This window comes from Silurus aristotelis (assembly GCF_946808225.1).
Source record: "Silurus aristotelis genome assembly, chromosome: 25".
NCBI lineage: Eukaryota > Metazoa > Chordata > Actinopteri > Siluriformes > Siluridae > Silurus > Silurus aristotelis.
The window spans coordinates 11,264,165-11,282,269 of record NC_139598.1 but is presented as its reverse complement, the minus strand read 5'-3'; the positions used below and the strand labels follow the sequence as shown (position 1 = coordinate 11,282,269).

The window sequence follows — 18,105 nt, the reverse complement described above, 5'->3', positions numbered from 1 at the left end:
CTGTACACATTTAGAAGAATGATTGAGACAAACTTTATTTAAATAAAATAACAGGCTTAAATGAATAATATTTCATACATAAACGACTGTACGAACAAGCATTAAATAAACGAGGCCCAGTTAAGTTCAATGAAGTTGAAAAGTATGGAAAGAAGTACGCACTCCAATAACATGCCCATAGAAAAGAAAACGGCTTTTATTTTGATGGGACGAGTGACAAAACAATGTATTACTTCAGGCTTCAAGCAGGTTACATTTCCGTGCGAACCGTAAATAAATTTTGTGCAGATTTACATTTACAATTTGACATTCAGCTGGTTAATAATTCAAGCCTGTTTGTTTGCTTAACGTTATTTATAAGTAGAGATTCAGACTAAAACTGTTTACTGGGACAGATTCAAAGTAGCTACAATGATCTTGAAGTTTTCTCGACCTGCGTTGTTTATTAGTAAGTCTAACCAGTGTGTGAAACACGTGATTGCTCGTATGGCTTTACTCATGGCTCCCCAAGCACGAGCCTTGTTTCTCCCGGGTTCGTGGAAATTTGTCTTGTGGAAAACTGGTCCGTGGTGCAAATAAGTTTGGGGAGCGCTGCTACAGCTGCAGTTTGGAATCTTAATATTATCGTTTAATGTAAGAGTTTTAAATGATTGTATGTTATCTTGTCTAACGCCGTTTGTCTTTTCGCGGCAGATTTGTTGATGAAAACCGGCCAACTTGACAGATGTTTTCTTGGCGCAGGAACGCGACCCTGGAGCTCAGGAAGCGCTTCTCAACACCCTACAGCAGGTAATGCGCTCTGCGGGCGCTAGGGGGCAGTACTAACATTCGATATGAGTTTTAAACTTGCGTCGAGGCCACATCTTTAGTGTACACTCCATAATAGTGCTTCATTTAAGGTTCACATCAAATATGTGTGTGTCAGAATCAACGATTTATGTTTTAATATACTTTTGTCCATAAATATGTATTCAATCAGATTAAAGTTTTAGTTGGATTTCAGCCGTCACTCATTGCCAGGGTCAAAATAAATTACTTCTGGTTTTTTTTGGTTCATTAAATAATACTAAATAATTTTTAATCACTAAACATTTGTTTTACTGATATGCCAAGTCTCAAATCAAGCACCAAAATCTGCCCTAATGCACACATCCAACACATATTTTAAAACACCATTTTTTACTTCTTCTTCTTCTTTCGGCTGCTCCTATTAGGGGTCACCACAGCAGATCATCCTTCTCTGTACATCTGCTTTTTTCACCTCAACTACATGCATGTCTTCCTTCACCACATCTATAAACCTTCTCCTTGGTCTTCCTCTTCTCCTCCTTCCTGGTAGCTCCATTCTCGCATTCTCCTACCGATATACCTCATGTCCCTCTTCTGTATATGTCCAAACCATCTCAATCGAGCTTCTCTCGCCTTGTCTCCAAAACGTCCTACATGCGCTGTCCCTCTAATAAACTAATTTCTAATCCTGTCAATCCTCGTTTCTTCCAACAAAAACCCCAACATCTTCAGCTCTGCTACCTCCAGCTCCGCCTCCTGTCTTTTACTTAATGCCATTGTCTCTAAACCATACAACATCGCAGGTCTCACCACAGTCCTATAAACTTTCCCTTTCACTCTTGCAGATATCCTTTTATCACAAATCACTCCTGCCACTCTTCTCCACCCACTACACCCTGCCTGCACTCTTTTCTTCACTTCTCTAACACACACTCCATTACTTTGCTCTGTTGACCTCAGGTATCTTAACTCCTCCACCTTCTCCACCTCTTCTATCCGCACCACTCCACTGCCCTCCCTCTCATTCACACACATGTACTCTGTGTTACTCCTACCGACTCTCATTCACCCTCTCTCCAGTACATATCTCTTCTCAACCTGCTCACTATTCTCACCACATATAACAATATTGTCCGCAAACATCATAGTTCAGGGAGACTCTTGTCTGACCTCGTCCGTCAACCTGTCCATCACCACTGCAAACAGGAAAGGGCTAAGAGCCGATCCTTGGTGCAATCCAGCTTCCACCTTAAACCAGTCTGTTGTTTCTACTGCACACTTCATTGCTGTCACACTGTCCTCAGACATATCCTGCACCACCCTCACATACTTCTCTGACACAGCTGACTTCAAACAATACCACAACTCCTCTCTCAGCACCCTGTTGTTCTACCGGTATGTCATCTGGTCCTACCGACTTTCCAGTCTTCTCTTCTTCTCTTCATCCTCTTATTCGCTGCTCTCACCTCCTCCTTTCTAATACTAGCCTACTAACTATTACTAGCCATACCTACCCATCAGTGCCTCATCACTTGTTTTCTTCACCTACATGCCCATTGAAGTCTGCTCCAATTACCAAACATTTATTCCTAGGTACACCTTCTACCACTTCATCTAACTCACTCCAGAATTTTTCCTTCTCCTCCATCTCACAGCCGACTTCTGGAGCATAGGCACTGATGACATTTATCACCCCTTCAAGTTCCAGCTTCATGTTTATCACCCTATCAGAAACTCTCTTCACCTCCACTACACTCTTACTGTATTCTTCCTTCAGAATCACCCCTACACCATTTCTCTTTCCATCCACACCATGATAGAACAATTTAAACCCCCCTCTAAAGTTTCTGGCCTTACTCCCTTTCCACTTGGTCTCCTGAACACACAACATATCTAATGTTCTCCTCTCTATTATATCAGCTATCTCTCTCACTTTATCAGTCATAGTACCAACATTTAAAGTACCCAACCAAACCTTCACTCTCCTACACCTCTTTTCGTACACTCTCCTTTTCCTGCCGTCTCTGTAGACGTCTTCCTCCTCTCCTTCTCCTCCTACGGCCAACAGTAGCCCAATTTCCACCGGTATCCTGTTGGCTAAATACCAGTGGCGGTCGTTGGTAACCCGGGCCTCGACCGATCCAGTATGAAATTCTGATTCCTGATTCGCATTTTTGATTTGGCACGTTTTACGCTGGATGCTCTTCTAACGCAACCCTCCCCATTTACGAACCCGATTCCAAAAAAGTTGGGACATAAAAAAAAAATGCAATAATTTACAAATTTTATAAAAAAAAAAACTTTCTTTTGGCAATATCAGATAGGAGGTTCTCAGAGAAAAATTGCAGAGTTTGAAGTTATCATTATCTACAGTGCATAATATCATCCAAAGATTCAGAGAATCTGGAACACTCTCTGTGCGTAAGGGACAAGGCCAGAAAACCATACTTGCCCGTGATCTTTGGGCCCTTAGACAGCAATGCATCACATTCAGGAATGCTACTGTAATGGAAATCACAACATGGGCTCAGGAATACTTCCAGAAAACATTGTCGATGAACACAATCCACCGTGCCATTCGCCGTCTAAAACTCTATAGGTCAAAAAAAGAAGCCATATCTAAACATGATCCAGAAGCGCAGGCGTTTTATCTGGGCCAAAATCTGGGCAAAGTGGAAAACTGTTCTGTGGTCAGACAAAACTAAATTTGAGGTTCCTTTTGGGAAACTGGGACGCCATGTCATACGGACTAAAGAGGATCAGGACAACCCAAGTTGTTATCAGCGCTTAGTTCAGAAGCCTGCATCTCTGATAGTATAGGGTTGCATGAGTGCGTGTGGCATGGGCAGCTTAGACATCTGGAAAGGCACAATTAATGCTGAAAGGTATATCCAAGTTCTAGAACAACATATGCTCCCATCCAGACGTCGTCTCTTTCAGGGAAGACCTTGAATTTCCCAACATGACAATGCCAGACCACATACTGCATCAATTACAACATCATGGCTGCATAGAAGAAGGATCCGGGTACCGAAATGGCCAGTCTGCAGTCCAGATCTTTTACCCATAGAAAACATTTGGTGCATCATAAAGAGGTAGATGTGACAAAGAAGACCTAAGACAGTTGCACAACTAGAAGCCTGTATAAGACAAGAATGGGACAACAATCCTATTCCTAAACTTGAGAAACTTGTCTCCTCAGTCCCCAGAAGTGTGCAGACTGTTATAAAGGAAGAGGGGACACAGTGGTAAACATGGCCTTGTCCCAACTTTTTTGAGATGTGTTGATGCCATGAAATTTAAAATCAACTTATTTTTAAACGATTAATTTTCTCAGTTTAAACATTTGATACGTCATCTATGTTGTATTCTAAATAAAATATTTTAATTTGAAACTTTCACATCATTGCATTCTGTTTTTATTCACAATTTATTCAGTGTCCCAACTTTTTTGGAATCGAGTTTATATATAATATGCTATTTCAGGGCTGCTGCTATTGATTATTTGATTGCTATATGATTATTCTGATGATTTTCATCAATTAATCGAGTAATATGATAAGTACTTTTTCTTTTATTAAAGAGAAATACTAAATGAGAGCGAAAATAAGACTGACCTCTTAAAATGAACAACTAATTTGTTTTTATTTTTAGAAAAAGAAAAAATGTTATTGCTGAAATTGCATTAAAGAATATCAGTGAAAAATAAACCATTAAATAGTGCATTTAATAGCCATATTACATCAAAACACAAATACGGTGTGTTCAAAAACTACATCTGCAGTGGCCGTGGAGAGTAAGTAATGGCAAACTATTCGTTTAATAAAATTCAGTTATTCTCACTCATGTATTTATTTGTTAAATCTTGCACAGTATCGTGATGTGGTATTCTCGTCTGCTTTAAAATTTCCACAAACTAAATCAGTGTATTTATCGCCAGTGCTCCAAATGTGCTCCACTACCTGCCCTATGCGACCACAGCAGAGGGGCTTTTTGAAAGCTGTATATATATATATATACACAGTGTTGTGCTCGTTACAAAAAAAAAGAGTAACTAGTTACAGTTACTAGTTACGTCATTCAAAAAGTAACTAAATTACTTTGTTGATTACTTACACCAAAAAGTAATGCGTTACTGTTAAAAGAAACTTTTTTAGTTACTTTTTTAAAGAACCTTCTTTAATGTTCCCATTAATGCCCTTTTATGCTTATGGTCTATACGAACACAAAACGGACTTAAACACAAAGTAATTTTTAAACACTATTTCAGACCAGCACAAACTGAATATATCACAAGGATTTCTGAAATAAATAACAAAACAAGCTGAATAATATATTCACAATCAAAAACTAAAGTGGCTTCTGCTGTTGTGTTGAGCTCTTAAAAATGTTCCTTTCACAGCTTAAGTATGAAAACTATCAACAATGTAGAACAGAACACCGGGTTAGCTTCTAGCTTCGTCGAGGCATGGAGTTTCTGGAGGAGCTTCGGCAGATTGGAGTTGCTGTTTATCGCAGTAGATACGAGCTTCGAACCAGAAAGGCGCAGTTTACATTTGACATTTGATAGCTTACATTTGACTACAAAGTTTTTGTATTTATAAAAGTAAAGTTTTTGTATTATTTATTTTGTATTTATTGTATTTATCATTACTCAACTAAAGTGAAATAATGAGCGTCTTGCTCTCGCCTCTACTCGCCATTACTGCCGCACAGACCTGAATAAATGGAGACACGCCCACAGTGCATCTTCTTCGTGTTACAGTATTAGTTACTGTCAAAAGTAACTTCGTTACATACACTGTGTGTGTGTGTGTATATGTGTATGTATGTGTATATATATATATATAGTGAGGAAAATAAGTATTTAAACACCCTGCTATTTTGCAAGTTCTCCCACTTAGAAATCATGGAGGGGTCTGAAATTGTCATCGTAGGTGCATGTCCACTGTGAGAGACATAATCTAAAAAAAAAATCCAGAAATCACAATATATGATATTTAAACTATTTATTTGTATGATACAGCTGCAAATAAGTATTTGAACACCTGTCTATCAGCTAGAATTCTGACCCTCAAAGACCTGTTAGTCTGCCTTTAAAATGTCCACCATGCTGTTTCCGATCCAGACTGACTGAGGTCTCCCAGTCAGGAAGTCCAGGATGCAGTTGCCAGTAGGCCTGAACATCTCAATCATGTGTTGATGAATGATTGTGTAAAATGCTGAACTGGAGTCTGAACAGCATTCGTACGCTTGTGTCCTTATTGTCCAGGTGGGTGAGGACCAGATGGAGGGTCGTGGTGATGTCCTCGTTTGGATGATACGCAAACTGCATGGTGTCTATTAAGGGTGTTAGCTGGGTCTTGATGTGCTTTATTATGATTCTCTTGAAGCACTTTATTACAATAGTCATAAGTGGCAGAAAACTGTAGACTTCTTTGTCACTTTCAGAGTGATCATCATCTTCTTGGTCATCCTCCCTGGCTGAGGTCATTCACCCCTGATCACTCAGTCCTGGTGCTTCCAAACTTCTTCCATTTACCAATAATGTGGCCACTGTGCTTAAATGATTTCAAAGAAACTTCTTTTATGTTGTCATTATGGTGTTTTGTTTGTAGAATTTTGAGGAAAATAATGAATTTAATTCGTTTTGGAATACAGCTGCAACATAACAAAATGTGGAAAATGTTCAGCGCTGTGAATACTTTCCAGATGCACAGTATTTAATATACTGTATATTTATATATATGTGTGTGTGTGTGTGTGTGTGTGTGTGTGTGTGTGTGTGTGTGTGTGTGTATGTATGTGTGTATGTATGTGTTTTGTTTGTTTGTTCAAATGTGATCTTCAATCATGATCACAAAGATTTTTTTTTCTTTACCACATTTCTTCCTCAAAGTTATGAAAATGATTAACCACTATCTAGGTTTTAATACTGTGTTGGGTAGTTCTTAACCCAGTTGTAAAAGTTTCAGCAGTCTCTTTAGTTGTTTACTTTGCTGATTCAAGCGAATAATTTGACCCTTCTAAAACAGAGTAGCATCTTTTTCACGACTACAGTTCCGATATGGTTGTTCAATAAATTAAAAGCTCCTCCTTGCATCAGCTACTCGCATATATACTCACTACACACACACACACACACACACACAAAGAGATCAAACTAGTATGTAAAGCTACATACTGATGTGCACATTACATGTATGATGTGCACATTACCAGTCCAGTCAAGTACAAATATGATATCTGGAGATCACTAAGTGAAGTAATCACAATTAATTGTCTTTAATTTCTGTCACTGCAGGTGAGACAGTGGTTATTGAAAAGCATGGTCCAGTGCTTACTGTAGGTATTAACAGGCCAGAGGTGCGTAATGCAGTGAACCAGGAGACATCTCGGTGGTTATTTGAAGAGTTATCCGCCTTCAACTGCGATGATAAATTAAGTGTAGCTGTGCTGCATGGAATAGGTGAATGCTGTTCTCCTGAAATTGGTAACATGTTCAAACATGATAATATTGACAAAATCAATTATTTAGTTTTGTATACATGAAAAGAAGTACCTTTCTTTTTGGCTTTATTCTATTTATCTATTATCCATGCATATCTTCTTTTCTGCACATTGGGGCTGATTTCTTTTCTTTCTTTTTTTAGGAGGGAATTTTTGTGCTGGTTATGACCTTAAAGAACTTTCAAACGATTCAGTAAACCTCACATTAGAGCAAAATGTTACCAAAGGACCTGCTCCAATGGTAAGAGGAGAAACGTAACCTAATTGCTTTTCAGATAGACCAAATACTAACTTTAAAGCATTATAGTAATTGTATTATAGTATATCATTACATTGGGTACTAGAATTAGTGTAACCAGAGTTTGAAAAAGCATCAGTTCTGTTGACTATTTCTTCAACAAGATGCTTCAAATTAAATGTTACATTTCTGTAAATGATAAACTATTATTTTTGTCAGAGTTGCTATTATGTAGTGTTTGTTCTAAATACAAATTTTAAGCATTGATGAATAGAGAAAAAGAACTGAAAAGCCCGCCTGATAACACTTAAGAGATAAAGTAACTCATGAAAAGTTGTTCTTTCACCTGTTTATTGCATCTATTAATGATTCTAATAAAGCTGTGCAAAGCTGTCAGACACCTTTTCTTACAGGTCTTCTCTGTTTTGTTTGCTTGAAGGGTCCCTCTCGCTTAAGGCTGTCAAAGCCACTGATTGCGGCAGTGAGTGGTTATGCTGTAGCAGGGGGGTTGGAATTGTCCCTGCTGGCTGATCTCAGGGTCGTGGAAGCCAGTGCCATTATGGGAGTTTTCTGCCGAAGATTTGGTAAAATCCTTATATTTTTGCTGCATACTGTAAATAGTAGTACATGGAACAATGCTCATATTTCTGCTCCATAAATAATAAAAAACATTATGATCTGCAAATATTACATGTTTGTCAGTCACAGCATGTAGGGAAAAAAACCCTTTTTGATGATTTCTTCTCTGATTAGCTAAAAGTTTTTCCAGTGTGTTCTGTTTTTGACTCATATTATATGCACTATAAGGTTTCGATTGTGGAGCAGAGATTGTAATTAGAAACTGCTAGTTAGTCTGCTGTGGAATAAATAGTAGTGAGTTTCAGCTCTCTATATACTTTGTTTTCTTTACAAAAGCTTCAGAATTTGGAAGATTATAATGTGATTATCTCTCTGCCCTGATTACTATCAGTTCTTGGTGAGCAAACAAACTTTTGAACACTACGAGAGCTTTTTTTTTCTAAACATAAAATGAAGTTTCTCACTGGTTAACTGTCTGTCAAAATGCTTCTTTTGGTTTCAGACAGTTGCTGACTTTCAGCAGCTTCTAGAACACTTAATGCACACTCCCAATTGTGTGGTTATACAGAATACCAACATGGTTGTGAGCATGTTCTAAGCATGAGGCTGCAGGTATTGATTACAGTTTAAGTTTGTTTTTATCCAATAATTTTATTAAAAAAAAAAAACAAAAAAAACATTGCTTGTGTGATCATGCTTTAATAAGTATTATTGAACATTGGATTGTTGCATTGGTGGGCAAAGTTCAATATTTCTGATGTTGAGTAAAAGTTTTATATTACTCTTTTTACATTTATACTTTTTTGAATAAAAAAGTATATTTTCATATGCATAACTATTTAAGGAGTGAGAATAACATTACATTATCAAACTCTTTAACTATTTAAGGAGTGAGAATAACATTACATTATCAAACTCTTGCAAGAGCTATGGTATTATGGTTGTGGTCTTGTAAAATGCTGTCAATTAACAAGGTCACTGATGTTGGATGAGGAGACCAGGAATGCAATCAGATCAGACAGCTGTTCACTGGGGTTAAGGCTCTGTGCTGCCCCCACATTCTTCTCCTTCATGGCAAAACCATGTCTTCACAATGTAAAGTCAGGACTTTACATTGTTCACAATCATGCTGGTCCAAGTTTTTTCAGAGAAATGTATTTGTACTGTAAAAGAAAGCTATTCCATACCATTTTAAAGTTTTTTCCCAAATTTGGGAAAGGTTTGTATATAGGTGTTAGGGTCAAGTGTGCATGTGTGCTTGATATTTTGATTAGCTTTTTGATTCACAGCGGATTATCCGTGGCAATATTTCCAACCCAATAACAGCGGTGGATTATAGAATAGAGCAAGATGTTGGAGGATGATTCTGCTTTGCAATTTTTTCTATACATATCTTGGTACAAATTGTCTCTAAATGTACATATTTCTATAAACATGAAGCTTACAATGACCAGGCATATCTTTATGGTCACCAATTTGGCATAACATTAAGACCACCTGCCTAATATTGTGCTGGTCCCCTTTTGCTGCCAAAACAGTCCTGACCCATCAAGCAATACCTTCTTGAGCAATTCTTGCTACAGTAGCTCGTCTGTTGGATCAGACCAAAGGGGCTTGGACCACTTTTGATAGATCTTGGTCTCTGCAGCCCAGAAGTACCTCAAGAGCTGCAGTTTTGGAGATGCTCTGTCTCAGTTGTCTATCCATTTCAATTTGGCCCTTGCCAAACTCACTCAAATCCTTACACTTGCCCTTTTTTCCTGTTTCTACCACATCAAACTTGAGGACAAAATGTTCACTTGCTGCATAATATATCCCACAAACTACCAGTTGCCATAATGAAGAGATAATCAGTGTTATTCACAGAACCCTTACCTCAACCGGTCATAGTGTAATAATGTCAATGTTATGCCTGATCGGTGTGTAGCACAAATTAGATTTTTTAGATGCTTCATGCCTAATGCAAATCATGCTTAAAATTATGCATGAAATTACCTTAAGTCACCTGTTGTCAGGCTAGTTCCTGAGAATAAAGACTAACATGGTTATTTATATTCCATTCAATTCATTTGAAAGTTTTTTAGATAGGTAAGGTAAATGCAAGTAAATTTTTTGCAATAAACATTTAGATTTAGCATGTGGCAAAGTTCTTGAAAACTACAGACTTAGTTTAGACTGATTAACAAGTGTATATAATTACTAAATGTGTAATTTTGTGATGTTTGCTAAAATATGTCTTCTACATTTGTAGGTTCTCTGCTTTTATGGCAAGAAAGGAATTACATTTATTTTTACCATAAATGAATGAGTGATGAAAACTAAGTTACTAAAACTGACCATAAAGACCAAGACCAGAGGACAAAACTCTATTTTAACTGCAGTTTTAGAAAACATTAAAATGTAGATTATTGGGATCTCTTTCACCTCTTTCCATTTTAAGTGTGAGTGACCAGTCACTCTCAAGGTACATACTATTAGCAAACATGTTAACCCTGAAGAGGGGAGAAAAAATTACATATCTATTCTGAGGAGAAAGTTTAAATAAAATTAAAGAAGTCATGTAAAAGTCTGTAACATTTTTATTCATTTGTCATTTACACATTTAATGTGTATTATGTTAAATATATTGAAATTCTGCAATAATCAGTATGGTGTTTAGAACAGGCATGTATGTGTATTTGTCTATAAATGATTGAGTCACACTGTGACCTCTTCTAGTGTCTTCTATCTTTCTAGGTGTGCCACTGATTGATGGAGGCACGGTGCGGCTCCCAAGGTTAATTGGCTTGTCTCGAGCTTTAGACCTCATTTTGACTGGAAGACCTGTAGGATCTCAGGAGGCACTGGCATTTGGACTAGCAAACAGAGTGGTGCCAGATGGACAAGGTACAGAGATGCAGTTCATCCATATCCATATATACAGTGAGGAAAATAAGTATTTGAACACCCTGCTTTTTTGCAAGTTCTCCCACTTAGAAATCATGGAGGGGTCTGAAATTGTCATTGTAGGTGCATGTCCACTGTGAGAGACATAATCTAAAAGAAAAAATCCAGAAATCACAATATATGATTTTTAAACTATTTATTTGTATGATACAGCTGCAAATAAGTATTTAAACACCTGTCTATCAGCTAGAATTCTGACCCTCAAAGACCTGTTGGTCTGCCTTTAAAATGTCCACCTCCACTACATTTATTATCCTAAATTAGATGCACCTGTTTGAGGTCGTTAGCTGCATAAAGACACCTGTCCACCCCATACAATCAGTAAGAATCCAACTACTAACATGGCCAAGACCAAAGAGCTGTCCAAAGACACTAGAGACAAAATTGTACACCTCCACAAGGCTGGAAAGGGCTACGGGGAAATTGCCAAGCAGCTTGGTGAAAAAAGGTCCACTGTTGGAGCAATCATTAGAAAATGGAAGAAGCTAAACATGACTGTCAATCTCCCTCGGACTGGGGCTCCATGCAAGAAATCACCTCGTGGGGTCTCAATGATCCTAAGGAAAGTGAGAAATCAGCCCAGAACTACACGGGAGGAGCTGGTCAATGACCTGAAAAGAGCTGGGACCACCGTTTCCAAGGTTACTGTTGGTAATACACTAAGACGTCATGGTTTGAAATCATGCATGGCACGGAAGGTTCCCCTGTTAAAACCAGCACATGTCCAGGCACGTCTTAAGTTTGCCAATGACCATTTGGATGATCCAGAGAAGTCATGGGAGAAAGTCATGTGGTCAGATGAGACCAAAATAGAACTTTTGGGTCATAATTCCACTGAACGTGTTTGAAGGAAGAAGACTGATGAGTACCATCCCAAGAACACCATCCCCACTGTGAAGCATGGGGGTGGTAGCATCATGCTTTGGGGGTGTTTTTCTGCACATGGGACAGGGCGACTGCACTGTATTAAGGAAAGGATGACCGGGGCCATGTATTGCGAGATTTTGGGGAACAACCTCCTTCCCTCAGTTAGAGCATTGAAGATGGGTCGAGGCTGGGTCTTCCAACATGACAATGACCCGAAGCACACAGCCAGGATAACCAAGGAGTGGCTCTGTAAGAAGCATATCAAGGTTCTGGCGTGGCCTAGCCAGTCTCCAGACCTAAACCCAATAGAGAATCTTTGAAGGGAGCTCAAACTCCGTGTTTCTCAGCAACAGGCCAGAAACCTGACTGATCTAGAGAAGATCTGTGTGGAGGAGTGGGCCAAAATCCCTCCTTTAGTGTGTGCAAACCTGGTGAAAAACTACAGGAAACGTTTGACCTCTGTAATTGCAAACAAACAAATATTAACATTGACTTTCTCAGGTGTTCAAATACTTATTTGCAGCTGTATCATACAAATAAATAGCAAAAAAAATCATACATTGTAATTTCTGGATTTTTTTTTTTAGATTATGTCTCTCACAGTGGAAATGCACCTACGATGACAATTTCAGACCCCTGCATGATTTTAAAGTGGGAGAACTTGCAAAATAGCAGGGTGTTCAAATACTTATTTTCCTCACTGTATATATATATATATATATATATATATATATATATATATATATATATATATATATATATATATATATATATATATATATATATATATATATATATATATACAGTGGGGAAAATAAGTATTTGAACACCCTGCTATTTTGCAAATTCTCCCACTTAGAAATCATGGAGGGGTCTGAAATTGTCATCGTAGGTGCATGTCCACTGTGAGAGACATAATCTAAAAAAAAAATCCGGAAATCACAATATATGATTTTTTAACAATTTATTTGTATGATACAGCTGCAAATAAGTATTTGAACACCTGAGAAAGTCAATGTTAATATTTGGTACAGTAGCCTTTGTGTGCAATTACAGAGGTCAAACGTTTTCTGTAGTTTTTCACCAGGTTTGCACACACTGCAGGAGGGATTTTGGCCCACTCCTCCACACAGTTCTTCTCTAGATCACTCAGGTTTCTGGCCTGTCACTGAGAAACACGGAGTTTAAGCTATCTCCAAGGATTCTCTATTGGGTTTAGGTCTGGAGACTGGCTAGGCCACGCCAGAACCTTGATATGCTTCTTACAGAGCCACTCCTTGGTTATCCTGGCTGTGTGCTTCGGGTCATTGTCATGTTGGAAGACCCATCTTCAATGCTCTAACTGAGGGAAGGAGGTTGTTCCCCAAAATCTCGCAATACATGGCCCTGGTCATCCTCTCCTCAATACAGTGCAGTCGCCCTGTCCCATGTGCAGAAAAACACTCCCAAAGCATGATGCTACCACCCCCATGCTTCACAGTAGGGATGGTGTTCTTGGGATGGTACTCATCAGTCTTCTTTAGTGGAATTATGACCCAAAAGTTCTATTTTGATCTCATCTGACCACATGACTTTCTCCCATGATTCCTCTGGATCATCCAAATGGTCATTCTCAAACTTAAGACGTGCCTGGACATGTGCTGGTTTAAGCAGGGGAACCTTCCGTGCCATGCTCTTTTCAGGTCATTGACCAGCTCCTCCCATGTAGTTCAGGGCTGATTTCTCACCTTCCTTAGGATCATTGAGACCCCACGAGGTGAGATCTTGCATGTAGCCCCAGTCCGAGGGCGATTGACAGTCATGTTAAGCTTCTTCCATTTTCTAATGATTGCTCCAACAGTGGACCTTTTTTCACCAAGCTGCTTGGCAATTTCCCCGTAGGCCTTTCCAGCCTTGTGGAGGTGTACAATTGTGTCTCTAGTGTCTTTGGACAGCTCTTTGGTCTTGGCCATGTTAGTAGTTGGATTCTTAATGATTGTATGGGGTGGACAGGTGTCTTTATGCAGCTAACGACCTAAAACAGGTGCATCTAATTTAGGATAATAAATGTAGTGGAGGTCGACATTTTAAAGGCAGACTAACAGGTCTTTGAGGGTCAGAATTCTAGCTGATAGACAGGTGTTTAAATACTTATTTGCAGCTGTATCATAGAAATAAATAGTTTCACCAAAATCATATATTGTGAATTCTTTTTTTAGATTATGTCTCTCACAGTGGACATGCACCTACGATGACAATTTCAGACACCTCCATGATTTCTAAGTGAGAGAACTTGCAAAATAGCAGGGTGTTCAAATACTTATTTTCCTCACTGTATATATATATATATATATATATATATATATATATATATATATGTGTGTGTGTGTGTGTGTGTGTGTGTGTGTGTGTGTGTGTGTGTGTGTGTATGTATGTATGTATGTGTGTGTGTACAAAAGTAAGTACACCCCTTACATTCAGCAACCATTATATGTTCTCAAGGGACAATACTATATAAATAAATTTTAGATATACTTTATAGTAGTCAGTGTGCAGCTTCTATGGCAGTCCTCTATATTAAATAACTCAACATGCAGCCATTATTGTCTAAATAACTGGCAACAAAAGTGAGTACAGCCTAAGTGAATGTCAAAACTGTGTCCAAGTGTCAATATTTTGTGTGGGCACAATTATCTAGCACTGCCTTAATCTTAATGGGCATGAAATTCACAAGAGCTACACAGGTTGTTGCTGAGATCCTCTTCTACTCCTACATATTGATATCATGGAGCTGCTGGATGTTAGACACATGGCGCTTCTCCACCTTCCACTTGAGAATGCTCCACAGGTACACAATAGGGTTCAGAGTCTGAAGACATAGTTGGCCACTCCATCACCTTTATCTTCCTCAGCAAGGCAGTTGTCCACTTGTTGGTGTATTTGGGGTCATTAATATGTTAGAAAATTTGTTCGGCCCAGTTTCTGAAGGGAGGGCATCATGTTCTGTTTTAAAATTTTACATGTTGAAATCCATGTTTCACTCATGCCGCCCCAGACCATGACCATGCAACCACTATGCTTGACTGTGCGCAAGACACAATTTCTTGGTACTCCTCATCGGGGTGTCATGCTGGACAACATCTGAGCCAAATAAATTGACCTTAATCTCATTAGACCACAGGACATGGTTACAGTAATTCATGCTCTTGGACAGGTTGTTTGCAGCAAAGTGTTTGCAGGCTCTCTTGCGAGACAGCTTCAAAAGAGACTTCCTTCTGGGATGATGGCCATGCAAACTGACTTGTTGCAGAGGGCGGTGTACTGAGCACTGACAAGCGGACCGCCCGCTTCTGCAACCTCTAAATCAATGCTGGCAGCACTAATGCTTCATCCCTTGCGAGGCTTTTTTTGAGTGGAACACGTCTCGGGAAAACCTTCTGTATGATCCTGTCCACTGTACTGTAACTGGAGATACAGATCTTCTTATCGCCCAGGCGTCTTTGTGGAGAGCAACAATTCCAATTTTGAAATCCTCAGAGAATTATTTGCCATGAGGTACCATTTTAAACATTCAGTGGCCAGTATGAGAGAACTGTACTCAATACAACAAATTCTAACTGCTCTAATACAAGAGACATGAATTTGTATGGTCCTGCCAAGCAGACAAAAACAAGAACATGAATACCACATTGTTAAGTGCTGTTAGCACTTAGGGTGTACTCACGTTTGTTGCCAGCTATTTTGACAATAATGTCTGTATGTTAAGTAATTTTCAGAGGAAAGTAAATCTATGCTGCTATACAAGCTGCTCACTGACTATATCCAAATATATCCAACTTTCATTCCCGTAGTATTGTCCTTATAATAAAAGTGTTTTGTGTGTGTGTGTGTGTGTGTGTGTGTATATATATATATATATATATATATATATATATATATATATATATATATATATATATATATATATATAAAGTTGGTATTTTTGTACTATTATTGGGATTAAATGTTTTTCAGTATTTGTTGTATTTACCACACTATTTGCCACACTCACCACTCATGTAAACAGTTTTAAAAATGGCACAATGTAAAGTTTCACAGGAAAGGAGTTTTATTTGTTTTTTTATCTTTCCCTAGGTAAACTACTCTCTTTTTTTGCCACTATTAGCATTGCGAAAGAGTAACACATTTAGACTTGCCTGTCATTTTGCTGCTTATCTGCTGAATTTAGCATGTCAAAATGTTGCCTCAGTCTTTTCAGGAACATGTATATGAATACACAGTGAATTTTATTGATTGATTGATTAATTTTATTTGTTTTAAATTCAACCAGTTTAAATAGCATGTAACCAAATGAATCAGTAAGTGTGCTTCTTTATTTCTGCTCAATTTAATATAAAGAGTTTAATTTGTTCACCTTAACTCGTTCGGCAATTTCATTGTTCTAATGTTACAGGGCTCAGTTTTTTGTCGGCATTAAGCTTGTGAAACCGGGAAAAATCCATAAATTAGCCGCTTGTTTAAGCAGTGAGGTTCAAAGCGTGGGGAAAAAAGTTTATTATATTATATATTATTTATTATAGTCTGGAAAATACGGTGTGTATATGTATGTGTATGTGTGGCTCAATTACTTTCTATTTTTCTGTCTGTCTGTTTCTTTTTCTATCTCAGCACTAAAGGTATCTATTGAGCTTGCTGAGCAGATAAGCTCCTTTCCTCAGCTCTGTCTCCGTGCTGACCGCAACTCTGCCTATCATGCAACTTTCGACACCACCTCATTCACCCAGGCCATGCAGTATGAGACTGACCATGGCCTACCGATAATCACAGTTGAAGCAGTCCCTGGGGCAACCAAGTTCAGCTCTGGCACTGGAAGAGGTGGAAAATTCTCTTGAAAGACGTTAAATGTGGTTTTGTCCTACAAGAATAATGAACAATTATTTACTACTGTTTATAGTATTTTATATGCAAAAAAACATTGATAAAAGATTTATCTTTATATAAAGTTATATAAAAATAATTTTGACAAAGTTGAACAGCACATAATTTGTTTGTGATTCTCTTTCTTTGAACAGCCAACATGTGTGGTTCCTAGAAAACAGCTAATAGTTATTGGGCAAGAAACTTTGACTGCCATTGCAGCTGAAACAAAAACATGCATCTGTTTTTTTTTTTCACCTATTTATTGTATTATTTAATAATAATATGCTTATTGAACACCAATTGAAAGTGGACAGGTTAAATTGTCCTCTCCAGTGCAATTGTTAAAACACTAATTGAGGGATTTTTTTTAATGTTGTTTTATCCTACTTGTACAGTTGGAGACTGAATGTATTTATAACAATGCATGAATAACAAATAGAATCTACACTCAATGGTCAATTCATTTGAAAGACCAGCTGTGCACTTCAAAGTCATGGAAGCACAGGCTTTAGGTAATGTTCACAGAAAAAAGAAAAATGTGACCTCACTGACTTCTTAATTTTATGTCAATTCTAAGGCTTGCACCCCACCAGTCCTGTATTTACTAATCTAACGATTCAACTAATTAGCTACTGAACAGCCCACTTTGAGTGGGTGTTAAGAGCATGAAGGAAACTAAAATATGCAGAACAGGGTGGACACCAGTACAGGCATATTTTTAATAACAGCAGCAAACAAAATTGTGCGGACAGGTATAATATATGTAGGAACAAACTTACTTATAAAGAACATATTCACTTTTAATCACCACATTTTCTGTGTAAAGCTGCTTTGAGACAATGTTCATTGTTAAAAGCGCTATACAAATAAAAATGAATTGAATGTAATAAATGATGTATGGCGAACGCTCACCAATTAATCTAAAAATAATAAAGGGATAAAATAAACCCATGTGGTGTTATGAATTCGTTGATAATTTTTTTTTTCCCGCCAATGCGGAAAAGTCTTAAGTCGGTCATAAAACAAAACTAGGCTTGGATTATTTTCGTGTAACAGAGCGACTTTTATTCCTAATGTAATTTATGCACAACGCCTTCTAGAACATGTAAAAACACGTTTTCCTTGTCTGAACATTAAGTCTGTCGCAAGAGGTCGTGCGTTGGCCAGAAAAAGTTCAGAGAAAAAGTTTTTTATTTTTTTTACTTCACACACTGTATACTTTACAACACAGTAAAATCTTTCCTTTGCATATTCCAGTGATGTAAGAAAGCCTGGAG

The 18,105-nt window shown here is 38.0% G+C and overlaps 2 protein-coding genes and 1 long non-coding RNA gene across 7 annotated transcripts in view; 2 read left to right on the top strand and 1 right to left on the bottom strand.

Moving 5' to 3' along the window:
- Window positions 1–18,105, top strand: part of LOC310719795 (receptor-type tyrosine-protein phosphatase H-like) — a 74,217-nt gene that overhangs the window by 42,558 nt on the left and 13,554 nt on the right. The window lies entirely within an intron of this gene.
- On the top strand, window positions 216–17,722 carry LOC310719853 (enoyl-CoA hydratase EchA19). 4 transcript variants are annotated; one of them, XM_083530024.1, is made up of 7 exons: window positions 216–448; window positions 694–789; window positions 7,094–7,258; window positions 7,443–7,540; window positions 7,977–8,121; window positions 10,853–11,002; window positions 16,577–17,722. In XM_083530024.1, exons 1-7 carry the CDS (start codon window positions 412–414, stop codon window positions 16,798–16,800), a joined length of 915 nt encoding a protein of 304 aa, XP_083386150.1. In that variant the 5' UTR covers window positions 216–411; the 3' UTR covers window positions 16,801–17,722. The 4 variants fall into 4 exon arrangements, with proteins under 4 accessions (XP_083386150.1, XP_083386151.1, XP_083386148.1 ...); XM_083530025.1 differs by having other exon boundaries at window positions 225–269; XM_083530022.1 differs by lacking the exon at window positions 216–448 and adding an exon at window positions 472–532.
- On the bottom strand, window positions 8,790–10,844 carry LOC310719913. The gene is made up of 2 exons (XR_014531608.1): window positions 9,033–10,844; window positions 8,790–8,987 (listed from the first exon to the last, which is right to left on the bottom strand). It is a non-coding gene; the product is annotated as an uncharacterized lncRNA (long non-coding RNA).

Excerpts from the sequence above, each read along its gene's own strand:
- LOC310719853 (XM_083530023.1), top strand. The coding sequence starts at position 487 with ATGGCTTTACTCATGGCTCCCCAAGCACGAGCCTTGTTTCTCCCGGGT. Across the intron at positions 7,259-7,442 it reads AGCTGTGCTGCATGGAATAG|GAGGGAATTTTTGTGCTGGT; the intron begins GTGAATGCTGTT and ends TTCTTTTTTTAG. Across the intron at positions 11,003-16,576 it reads AGTGGTGCCAGATGGACAAG|CACTAAAGGTATCTATTGAG; the intron begins GTACAGAGATGC and ends TTTCTATCTCAG.